The 12727-nt window shown below is 50.3% G+C and overlaps 1 protein-coding gene across 3 annotated transcripts in view; it reads left to right on the top strand.

The window, feature by feature from the left end:
* Positions 1-4613: 4613 nt before the first annotated feature.
* The window catches only part of LOC140898477 (caspase recruitment domain-containing protein 8), a 33183-nt gene continuing 25069 nt past the window's right edge, over positions 4614-12727 (top strand). For 2 of the 3 annotated variants that reach the window (XM_073312249.2, XM_073312248.2), the window contains exons 1-4: positions 4614-5075; positions 7502-7525; positions 7991-8083; positions 9310-9386. In XM_073312249.2, the coding sequence (XP_073168350.1) occupies positions 4805-5075; positions 7502-7525; positions 7991-8083; positions 9310-9386 (465 nt within the window). In that variant the 5' untranslated portion in view covers positions 4614-4804. The remainder of the gene's footprint in view (positions 5076-7501; positions 7526-7990; positions 8084-9309; positions 9387-12727) is intronic. The other variant, XM_073312252.2, reaches the window with a different exon arrangement.

Genomic DNA, 12727 nt, shown 5'->3' with positions numbered 1-12727 from the left:
ATATAAATCATTTTTTCTCATATCCAAATGAGAGCTGAAATTTTAGAAAAGTGTTTTTCCTGTTCCGTTGCAGAAAAGGAGGAAGACAAGGAAAGTTCTGACATGATCCAGCTGACAGATTAGCCTTCTGTCCATGTCTTGCCCCAGAGAACCTAGGCTATAGCTGACCTCCTTGGTCTGGCCCAGCAGTCTTTCAGCACCCACCCTCTTGTGTGGGACCATCCCCATGCCTTTCAGAGTGTCACTCTTCAGTAGAGCAAACGGCCTTTTACCCAAGGAGAGACTCAGTTTCCTATTTCACAGTCCTCCTTTGTCTCTAGAGAGATCCTGCTGGCTCCTCTCCAAACCCAGCCCATCCAGCTCGGAGGGGTACTGGGCTAGGCCACTGGTGATGGTTGGGGCTATTGTCTGAGTGTTTTAATGGCCACTTTGCTGCACCTTGATGGGTTTGTCCTGTGGCCTTTAAGGCCTGGCTGTCTCCTTCCCGCTCCCCCGAGAGCTTTCACAAAAAACATATCTACCCCTCTTCTGTTTGGGTTACAGTAAGAAAATCATTCCAAGAATTAAATTGAGCAGAGTCTGTCCCTCCTACATCTAAAGTGTAACCCCTGGATGCTCTGTGGGGATACCCCACCTTGTAGAGGGCCGGGCTTTCTTGTCCTAGGGAATCCCAAGATAACCTGGTATCAATGCTACACGCCTGTGTTACCTTCTGTCACAGCTCTGATTGGGCTGCCCCTTCCAGTCACCCCCTGCTCTGCTGTGAGGGAATCCAAGCCTCTCTCCCTGAATCCCAGGGTGTTTTAAGCCTCCAGAGCCTGAACAGAGTCCAGCCACTGCCCCAGTCTTGGGGTCCGTAGGCATGCTGCTGCCATGCAGATCTGCCATCTAACGCTCCCTTCTCAGAACTGGATCCTGCTCTCCAGCTGCCTCGCCCCTGGCCTCAGTGTAGACCCTTCAGACTCCCTTGTACTTAAACACACCCTCTTCCCAGAACTCCACCCCAAGGCGGGAAGCTTCTGGTTTACACTTTCTCTCTCTCTCAGCAGCATACAGGCAGTTGTGAAGCAAACACACAGACACTTGGACAAGCACCTAACAATTGCTGTTTTATACCCAACAGATAAAGCACAAAGTACAAATCACTTAGACACACCAACTATCCTACCCACAATGCCCCTCCCTAGCTCACCCTTCCCTTAGAAGTCTTGGGGGACACCTGGGCTCAGGACGGAAGGCAGGTAGGGTGTCTCCCGCCTCATCAGAGTTCTCCATGTTGGGTGGCTGCTCCCTCTCCTCGAGCTAGTGAGGAACCAAAGACCCAGGAAGATCAGCTCCTCCCTGTGTATAAATTTTAGTCACCTCTGTCAGGTGACATCCTGCCAGCCTTAACACATGCACAGAGGATCCTCCACCTGGATTTCTGAATTACAGCAGTATGGTGGCCTTAAAGGGCCACAGCATCATCAATGGAAATGCCCCAAAGGTCAGGGAAAACCACCCCCATGTTGTCTCCTGTCTGTGTTTGGGTGAGGGGCTATTGGGAGCCAGACCTGCCCAAACCTCAGACCTTTAGGTCCCCTCCAGATGCCCTGCAACTTCTCAGGTCTTTCAGTCATGTAGCCCCAGGAGCTATGGGGTGTTGGAATCAAGGAAGTGATATTGAATAGAGGGGTAATAGAGTTATGGGTCCTCTCTGGACAGGCTGCTGAGACAATGGTCCTGGAATTACGGGCCCCACAATTGTCTAGATTCATTTAAAGCAGGGGAGGTGCATTTTCCTGATTTAAATATATTGTTTGTCATTTTGTTCCCAAATGGCAGACAGAACCCTGGATTTCTGGGGGCCAGGGGGCTGTCAGCTGAGAGAAGTCTCTCAAGCTTGGAGAAACCTTAGTGCAATTGGTGTATTTCTGTGCAGTGTTATTTTGAAGCATTTCCCCTAATCCCAGAGAAAAATAATGTTAAAATGCAATAAACGCTGAGAGCACATGTTAGCAATTTAAGGTAAAATACCTTACAGAGATGTTGCAATTATCTGCAAACAGGCCTTATAAACATGGAAATTCAGAGTCAAGGTGGAACTTTAAAGGAATCCAGATGTGTTAAACTCTGGAAATGCAGCCTGACAGCCTTAACTCTGCCCTGCAGGAACACTCTGCAACCACCACCTAGATATTAAGGCATTTTACTGTTTGCAGCCACAGCTTAAATTTAATTGATGTTTTAGACACGAGACCTTTCTTCTTTCCCGCCTCACTATCACTGCAAGCTCCCTCAGGAGCCCAGACAGCAGGGGCACTGGCTCTCTACAGGGCACTGCAGCTGCTGCACTGCGAACGCCCTTGGGGTATTGGGATCACAAAGGTAATTAAAGAGAATTACTCTGGGCCTGGCGTGGCTGAGTGCAGCCAGGGTCCGAATCACAGGAACTGGGGGGGCAGCGGGTACAGGCAGCCAGGCTCCTGCAGCCACCCCTCCCCCAGGGCCCCCCACTGTCTCCCTGTCAGTGGCCCTGAGAACTCAGCCTCCCAGCTGCACAGGGTGGAGAAGCGGTCCCTCAGGTGGGGGAAAGGAGAGACAGGAGCAAATTCTCCAATTCGGGAGAGGAGCAAAAGGGGAAAAGGTCCCTTCCCCTGAACTGTCTGAACTTGTGTTTAGCTGTGACCCCCTCAGTACCTTTCCCAGACCTGAATCTGTGATCTCGAAAGCTTGTCTCTCACACCAACGGGAGTTGGTCCAATACAAGAGATTAACATCGTCCCCACCCCCGTCACTCCAATATCCTTCAACCCTCACATTGCTACAACAACACTGGACATTGCCCTCGGGCCAGTGATGAGTGTAGCCAGACAGCCAGCCCCCCCCCCCTCTCAGACCAGCATTGCTGGAAACACAGGAGGAAGCCGGAACAGGGCACTTAACATATATTCCAGCACAGCCTTTGAAGCTGTGAAAGCACAGGTGTGCTGCTACAATGTGCCTCTGGGAACAGATACGACGATTAAGCTCACAGCAGGCAGAGGCCCTGTGACAGACATGGCTCTTAGCCCCTACTAAATAGCGTGATGCACACACCCCAACATCCTAGGTGGGAAAATATTTACCCTGATAAAAGAAATGTCCAGTAGTCGAAACTTATTGTTTCTCTCCTTTGCAAGTGTAAACTACTCTTGCGAAAGCTGGCGTCACCCCGACAGACCAGCCTCAATTTGGCATAAGAAAGGAGAAAGAGAATAAAGGAGTAGAGAGGTATAAGTAGGGGACCTACAGCACCATGATTTTTGAGTGCTTTTCACTATCTATCTGCTGGTCAGACAAGTGACAGCCTCCCAAGGCTTCTGCAGCTAAGAGGGTCCCTACGCCTTGTCCCTTATTCGTCTTTCTGCGGAATTGAGTGACCGATCCTGGCTTGGCACCGCTGGAATCGAGAGATGCAAGGAGGGTAAGAAGCACCCACACCTGATCTCCTATCTTTAGTGTACACATATTTTGAAACAGAGCTCTATACTTTGTTTTCTTTCTTTGGGATTGTGGCTTCAGTTTTGTAACGTGTGTGTGTGTGTGTGTGTGTGTGTGTGTGTATGTGTGTGTGTGTGTGTGTGTGTGTGTAACATCTCTACATTTAAATAAGTAGGCACTAGCAATTTTGTAACCACATGATTAGAATGTAGCTTAATAAATTTTGGTAACCATTTGTGCATAAGCCTGACTTGTTTTCTCTGGTTTACTGTAAAGCAGCCAACACAATTAAAGAACCTCAGCCGTTTTGGCTCTAAAGCCTGGCAATTAGGTGAGAGTACTAAGAGCCTAGCGTTGAGTTGTGCCGCCTCCACGGGGCAAACTCTTGGGGCACCTGTCAGTCAATCCTGGCTGCCCGCTGCGAAGGAGCTCTGAGCTCTAGCAGTTAAAGTCACGGGTGTGGAGAGGCTCTTAGTGCTGCCATTGGGGCACCTGTCAGTCAGTATTGACTGCCCGCTGCAAAGGAGCTCTGAGCTCTAGCAGTTAAAGTCACGGGTGGTTAGGACCTTGGGGCATCCGTCAGCCTAGCCCGGGCTGCCCGCCGCGAAGGGACAGTGCGTCCTAGCGGTTAAAGTCACGGATGGTATAAATGGGCATAGCTGGCACCTCACCAAACATCCTTGGCCGTCGGCTAACAATGAGACAACGGTGGAAGGAGGGAGGGGAACTGAGAACAAAGGTAAGACCTGGGGGAGATGAAGGGGGAAGAACATTGGAGGAGGGGAGGACCAGAATGGCGGGGGGGGGGGAAGAGGAAGGAAATTACTTCTCACCCTCTGCAGGCCAGAGGAGAGGAGCAGGAGAGAGCAGGGAGAGGAGAGAGAACCCGACAACCTCTAGGAAGCAGGAGAGAGGAGCAGAGGCAAGACATAAGGGAGGGTTAACATGAGAAGTGGGGGAAATGAAGAGGGGCCTACATGGGGCAGATTACAAAAACGGGGGCTACGCAACACAGGAGAAAATGCCAGCAGTCCCCGGGTTTTGTTTGAAGCCACAATCCCCCTGGGAGCCCTACACAGCGCAGCCGCAGAAACACCCGCCAAGCTCCGAGGCCTGGGCTCCTGGCCAGCTGAGAGTTTCAGTTTCTCCGGAAGCAGCCGAGAGCTGAGCTGGGGCCTGGCAGGAAAGGTCGGCCAGCCGACGGCTTGCTTCAGACAGAGTCCCTGGGAGTTGGAGCTCTGCTGGGGGCAGAGAAGATCCCTAAATCCAGAGAAAGAAGGGGGGGCTCAGAGGAATCCACTCTCCGGGTCTGTGCATCTCCATAACGCAGGGCTCAGACATTATGGAGCACAGACCCACTCAGAGCTCTGCAGCCGCGGGCGGGGCACACGGCACAATCTTTATTAAAGAGTTAACTGGCACAAAGAGTGCCCTGGATGTGTGTTGGGATGACACCGTGGCGGATCTGAAGAGGAAGCTGATTGAACATGGTATTTTTGATGGCACTGTTGACCAGATTAGACTGATATTCGGAGGCAGACAGCTGGAAGATGCCAGGAGTCTGCAGCACCAAGGGGTGACCAATCACGGCACTATCGATCTGCTGCTACGCTGTAAGTGCTGGGCGATGATGGGAAAAGAGTGCAGGAGATGGGACTGGATGGGATGATGTAGCAAAGTGAAGACTCACCCATGCGGCGCCTCCTGCTGGTTATCCTAGGAATTAGCTCAATTCCAGCTCAGAGCACCCTCTGCTGGCCAGTGATTCAACTGCCTCAGGCCCCAGTTTCCCTCCCAGACCCCAGTGCCCCTTACCCTGGAGTTCTGCCCTCCTCAGTACCCTCCCAGGGGAACCCCCAACCCTCAATCCCCACCTTGCCTCAGTGGCTACTGCCAGTCATTATCTAGCCCCCACTCACTGGGGCAGACTGCAGTCTGTAAAAGGTTTCAGAGTAACAGCCGTGTTAGTCTGTATTCGCAAAAAGAAAAGGAGTACTTGTGGCACCTTAGAGACTAACCAATTTATTTGAGCATGAGCTTTCGTGAGCTACAGCTCACTTCATCGGATGCATGCCGTGGAAACTGCAGCAGACTTTATATACACACAGAGAATATGAAACAATACCTCCTCCCACCCCACTGTCCTGCTGGTAATAGCTTATCTAAAGTGATCATCAGGTGGGCCATTTCCAGCAGGACAGTGGGGTGGGAGTAGGTATTGTTTCATATTCTCTGTGTATATATAAAGCCTGCTGCAGTTTCCACGATATGCATCTGAGGAAGTGAGCTGTAGCTCATGAAAGCTTATGCTCTAATAAATTGGTTAGTCTCTAAGGTGCCACAAGTACTCCTAGTCTGTAAAAGGCCACTCATCATTGGCAAGGGGGCCGGGGGAGGGAGTGTCAGACCAGCTGCCTCCTCCTAACCCCTGGCTATAGCCTCTGCAACCCCAGTACCTGTTTGGCCTTTAGCAAGGCCTGCAGCCTGGGGATTTGCCAGGCTGGAGCTCCCCAGATGCCCTGCCCTGCCCTGCCCCTAGTCAGCCTAGTCCTTCTCCTGTCAAGGCTGGAGAGAGGACTCTTCCAGCCCTTTTATAGGGCTAGCTGTGGCCTGATTGGGGCACGGCCCCAGCTGTGGCTGCTTTCCCAATCAGCGTACCCTTTCTTCTTCTTTTTCAGGAGTGGGCTAACTGGCCCGCTACAGGTGGCCAGGAGAGTGGGTGATTGGGGGCTGGGGGGGTGTGACCGGTTAGATCACAGAAACCCCCTTGGGACTGCCACCTAATGTGCTGAGACTACCTCTGAGCCCGCTTTCCCTGGCAGCTTGGGACTTCAGTACCCTGTCTTGTTGAGCCAGACACACTAGCCTGCTGCAAACACAGACCCAGGTCTGAACCACGTCCCTCAAAAGCTGCAGACTTAACTGAAAATGGCTTAAGAAGTGCTCCTGTCTCCAACACCCAGATACCCAGTTCCCAATGGGATCCAAACCCCAAATAAATCCGTTTTACTCTGTATAAAGTAGGATTTAAGACAAAATGGAGGGGTTTCCAGGGCCTTTTATAGTCTCTCTCGTGCAACATCACAGCGACAAGGTGGAGTCTGTAGCCACCTGGGCAAGTCACATGTCTATGAATGATTCTGCTTTTTGCAAGCCGACGCCATTTTTTACATGTTAGTTTGAAATCCCAGGAAATCTCAGATGTGGATTGACGTCCAAAGTCCATTGTTAGTTAAAGACTCCCAATTACTTTAATAATCGCTTCACACTATGTTGACAAAATCTGCGTTATGTGCTTCCTACAGCAAACACTTTAAATACAAGCATAGAGCCAATGCTCATAACTTCAGATATAAAAACAATACGTGCATACAAAAGGATGGATATATTCAGTAGATCAGAACCTTTGCAAAGATATGTCACATGGCATATCTAGCATAAACATATTCCAGTTATGTCATGTTTACACTCATAAGCATATTTATATAAAGCATTATGGGGTGCAGTGTCACAGGGGGAAGCTGGGTGATGTTGTCCTTATGAGGGGCTGGTGACGGCCTTTACAAAGAGGACGGATCAGCTGAACCGAAAGAAAGCATAACCAGGATTGCTGAATGAAGAGCCAATGGATTATACTGCCTGGGGTATAAGGAGACGGTGGGATTGAATAGACACTCGAGTTCTACCAAGGGAAGGGCGGGGTTTGTTCTCTAGTAGGAGGAGCTTAGATACTGTTTTCACATCTAACAGGCAGCAGCCCACCCCATAGTCTTTCTATCCAGTAAGAGACCAGCAAATCTGCAGGGTAATAATTTTACGGGTCTCACCCTGCTGTCCCAGCAGGCTAGAAATAGCAGAGCCCCAGCACCATTCAGTGGAGGAGAGGGGGACAGCCATCTGGGACATAATATGACAGCAAAAGGCTTCTGTCTAAAGGGGCTGAGAGCAGGACTGGGACAGTGGGGAAAAGGTGGGAGGGGGATACTTCTCCTCAGGGGGCTGAGGGTCCTTATCTCACTCTCTGATGTTTGTTTTGCAGTGCGCGGTGGTGGTGGTTTTCCAGGTAAGAAGAGCCGCTGTATTTTTCCACTTGAAAGGTTTTCCCTTTAAAACAGCTGCTTGGGCAGAGAGCAACAGGCTGGATCCTGGGTCTGCAGGGACAGATTGAGGAAGCCTGGCTGTGTTCTAATCTAGAGTCAAGAAATGGGCTCTCTTCCCCACTCTGCCAGTGATTGCAGTATGGCCTTCGGTGTGTAACTGCGTCTCACCTCTACGTGCTTCCCCATCTATCAAATGGAGACAGCATCCTAGACCAAGCCCTGAGGGTGACGTTAGTGCAGCAGAAAGGCAATACAATGTTAAGCTGTGGGAGGGCAGAGGAGTTATGGGGTGGGATCGGGGATGGCGCTGGCGTTACCAACAGAAACGCTGGGTGCTAGGGTGCAAACTGCTCTCTGGGTGTCCAGTCTGTGTTGGGTTATTTCCCAGAACATGATCTCAAGTGATCGTAGTTTCCCTGTCATTCCAGTCCACGACTTTCCTGCTGGAACTGCACAATGCAGAGAGGAAGCCCAGCCACATTCGTCATCTCCAGACAAAGCAGAACTTGAGGAACAAACACGTAAGGGGCCTCAAGAAATTATAATTGGGCGATGCAGAAATAAAACCTCCAGAGAAAACAATGAAATGCTAGCAAGAGAATATGACAGGAGCTCCAGAGCAGCCTCCTGTGATTGCAGTACCAGGCTCTCCCAGTAGAAGGTGCTGCAGAAGCTTTGGCTGTGAGGGAGCCCTCAGGTACTCCAGTCCCAGCCTCTCCCAGACAGAAGGGTGGTAGAAACACTGGCTGTGGGGAGCCCTCTCCTACTTCCAGGGTTCATTGCGAGGTGAGGGTAGACTGTGATATTCTACCATCCTCCACCCACAACCAAGAGCACCAGAATCTTTGTAGAAGTGGGGGGGGGGGCAACAGGTGCTGGAACTGGGTGGTATCGGGGGACATGTCCCCCCACTTTTTAACATGGCATAGTTTGGGGAAAAGTGGGCGGTATTGCCCAGCCAAACTACAAGCCCATGTTAAAAAGGGGGGCGTGACCTTCTCACTTTTAAAAGGAGGGGGCCATGACCCCTCACTTTCCAGCGCTGCTTCCCACAACCAAAACCCACCCAGCTGTGAGACTAAAATGGTCTTCCAGTCGCATAGTTTGTGCAGCTCTTCCTTGTATGCTTGTCCCTCTCCTCTCCTGAGCTGTGAAACGGTTATTGGTGTCAACCCTTTAAATTGTCATCTTGAGAGCTTCACCGTTTGCCCCCCTTCCTGTGAATGTGAACATGGAACTCCTGCCCCTCTCAGAGCTGTTGTTTCAGGCTGTGGGCAGACTCAGGCAGACATCACGGCGTCGGGTTCACCTGGGCCATGTTTTGAAGTTGATCTTTGTAACCACGGGGGCTAGAGGCTTGATTTTCTAATTTAAATGAAAAGTTTGATTCTGAAGCACAAGATTCCACCACAAGGGAAGGGACTGGGGCATTGACCCGGAGCATCCCAGCCCAAATCCGACTCCAGCCTCTCCCAGCAGAACGAGCTCATGGGGAGTGGGGCAGGCGCACTGGTTGTGAGGGAGCCCTGAGTGCCTGCAACCCCAGTCTGCCCTAACAGACACCCCACTCTGCATGTAAAACCTGTTCTAAGAAAATTCTGCCAGCTCAGGGTGGGGAGCCCTGTGCTCTGCTGAGCTCCAGCGCCCAGAGTGTGAACGCCACGGCCTTATACTGGCTCTAGAAACACAAATATCACCCGACAGACAGAGTTTTCAATATGTGATGTTATCTGTGTTCCCTCTCTAGGACAAGCAAGAAGAGCAGTGGCTTCGTTTCGATACTCTGTCGTGTTAAAGGGAAAATGCAACAGGTGTTTCAGAGTGGTAAGGGGCTGTTTTCTCACAGTCAAAGACATGTCAGTTAGTTTAACAGTTCCCACTGCGGGACACAAAGGAAATGTGACAATAATAGAGGTCAGGAGAACAGGAATTGCCAACCTGGATCAGACCTGAGTGATCCTGTCTCTGAGCATGGCCACTGCCAGGTGCTCCTGAGGAAGGAGGAAGAACCCCACAGGAGGCAGTTGTGGGGTAATCTGCCCCCACATTAGGACGCATCCTGGTCCCTAACAGTGAGAGATTGGTCTAAGCCCTGAAGCACAAGGTTTAATATCCCTGCCAATATTTTTATTCGAAAGACACAGTGGGGGAGGTAATATCTTTTATTGGACCAGCTTCTGCTGGTGAGAGAGACAAGCTATCAAGCTACGCACAGAGCTCTTCTTCAGGTCTGGGCAAAGAACTCAGAGCAGGGTAACAGTTAAAAAGAAGAAAAGGAGTACTTGTGGCACCTTAGAGACTAACCAATTTATTTGAGCATGAGCTTTCGTGAGCTACAGCTCACTTCATCAGATGCATACTGTGGAAACTGCAGCAGACTTTATATATACACAGAGAATATGAACCAATACCTCCTCCCACCCCACTGTCCTGCTGGTAATAGCTTATCTAAAGTGATCATCAGGTGGGCCATTTCCAACACAAATCCAGGTTTTCTCACCCTCCACCCCCCCACACAAATTCACTCTCCTGCTGGTGATAGCCCATCCAAAGTGACAACTCTCTACACAATGTGCAGGATAATCAAGGTGGGCCATTTCCAGCACAAATCCAGGTTTTCTCACCTCCCCACCCCCATACACACACAAACTCACTCTCCTGCTGGTAATAGCTCATCCAAACTGACCACTCTCCAAGTTTAAATCCAAGTTAACCAGAACATCTGGGGGGGGGGGGGTAGGAAAAAACAAGGGCAATAGGCTACCTTGCATAATGACTTAGCCATTATTAAGGATCTACAACCTATCCTAAAGGATGACCCAACACTCTCACAAATCTTGGGAGACAGGCCAGTCCTTGCCTACAGACAGCCCCGCAACCTGAAGCAAATACTCACCAACAACCACATACCACACAACAGAACCACTAACCCAGGAACTTATCCTTGCAACAAAGCCCGTTGCCAACTGTGCCCACATATCTATTCAGGGGACACCATCACAGGGCCTAATAACATCAGCCACACTATCAGAGGCTCGTTCACCTGCACATCCACCAATGTGATATATGCCATCATGTGCCAGCAATGCCCCTCTGCCATTTACATTGGTCAAACTGGACAGTCTCTACGTAAAAGAATAAATGGACACAAATCAGATGTCAAGAATTATAACATTCATAAACCAGTCGGAGAACACTTCAATCTCTCTGGTCACGCAATCACAGACATGAAGGTCGCTATCTTAAAACAAAAAACTTCAAATCCAGACTCCAGTGAGAAACTGCTGAATTGGAATTCATTTGCAAATTGGATACTATTAATTTAGGCTTAAATAGAGACTTGGAGTGTCTAAGTCATTATGCAAGGTAGCCTATTTCCCCTTGTTTTTTCCTACCCCCGCCCAGATGTTCTGGTTTAACTTGGATTTAAACTTGGAGAGTGGTCAGTTTGGATGAGCTATTACCAGCAGGAGAGTGAGTTTGTGTGTGTATGGGGGTGGGGAGGTGAGAAAACCTGGATTTGTGCTGGAAATGGCCCACCTTGATTATCATGCACATTGTATGGAGAATGGTCACTTTGGATGAGCTATTACCAGCAGGAGAGTGAGTTTGTGTGTGTGGTTTTTGGGAGGGGGGTGAGGGGGTGAGAGAACCTGGATTTGTGCAGGAAATGGCCCAACTTGATTATCATGCACATTGTGTAGAGAGTTGTCACTTTGGATGGGCTATCACCAGCAGGAGAGTGAATTTGTGTGGGGGGGGTGGAGGGTGAGAAAACCTGGATTTGTGCTGGAAATGGCCCAACTTGATGATCACTTTAGATAAGCTATTACCAGCAGGACAGTGGGGTGGGAGGAGGTATTGTTTCATATTCTCTGTGTATATATAAAGTCTGCTGCAGTTTCCACGGTATGCATCCGATGAAGTGAGCAAGCTCATGCTCAAATAAATTGGTTAGTCTCTAAGGTGCCACAAGTACTCCTTTTCTTTTTGCGAATACAGACTAACACGGCTGTTACTCTGAAACCAGTTAAAAAGAAGGTGGAACAGATTGTTGAGCCATAAGTATTTAGCACCTATTGTAAGGGATCCTTCAAGGTGGAGTGGCCTGTTAACACCTCTGCAGTGATTGGATAAAAGTGGGGGTTTTAGTGGGTTACAGATTGTTGTAATGAGCCATAAATCCAGTGTCTGTTCAGTCCATGATTTTTAGTGTCCAGCAGAGTTATGAATTTAAGCTCCCAGGCTCATCTTTTGAAAGTGTTGTGCAGGTTTCCTTTGAGGACGAGGACGGATAGATCAGATATCGAGTGATCCCACAGGTGAGAGGATCTTTTTGTCTTTTATCGTTTCCCTGTGTAAGTTCTCTCCAGAGTGCAGTGATTGTCTAGTGTCACCCACAGAGTTGTTGTTGGGGCATTTAGTGCACTGGATGAGGTACCCCACATGTTGGATCCTACACATGCCAATCATATGGATCTTGAAAGGTGTGTTGTGTGGGTTGTTGATCATTGAAGCAGTGGAGATGGCTGCAGGTTTTGCAGCTGTTGTTCTGGCAGGGTCTGTTGCCACTTTGAGTTGGCGTGTCCTGGTCTGTGGGGAACTTGCTTCTGAGGATGAGCCTGGAGAAGTGGGGGGGTGGTTTGAAGGTTAGAAGTAGGGGTTCCGGAAAGATTTCTTTCAGGATGGGGTCCCCATCAAGTATGAGTTGTCGTTATTTGATGATACCCCGCATGGTTTTCAGTGTGGGGTCATAGGCAGGGCCATCCCTAGCCATTTGGTTGCCCTACGCAGCCCCCCTGCGGGGGGGGGCTGTGTGTGGCCCTAAGCCCTCACCCCAGGGTCTGGGAGGCAGGAGCTGTGGGGGGCACTTTTGGGGGTCCCACAGGCCCAGAGTGGCCTGGGAGATTAGTTCATCCAAACTTCGCTCCGCTTCCCTCGCCCTGGCCCCAGCCGTGTCGCTCAGGGGAGGGGGACTGGGGGAAGGGATCCCCCACATACACTCACCGGGTTGCTCCGCCTCAACACACAAACACCCCCCGAGCGACACGGCTGGGGCATCGTCACTCCACTTCCCGCCGCTGGTGAGTGCGGGGGGCATCCTTTCCCCAACCTCCCCGCACTCACCGGCGGCGGGAAGCAGAGCGCCATAGCTGGGAGCTGGC

This window comes from Lepidochelys kempii, chromosome 15 (assembly GCF_965140285.1).
Source record: "Lepidochelys kempii isolate rLepKem1 chromosome 15, rLepKem1.hap1, whole genome shotgun sequence".
NCBI classification, from domain to species: Eukaryota; Metazoa; Chordata; order Testudines; family Cheloniidae; genus Lepidochelys; species Lepidochelys kempii.
The sequence above is the reverse complement of the archived record's forward strand: the minus strand, read 5'-3'. Positions and strand labels throughout refer to the sequence as shown.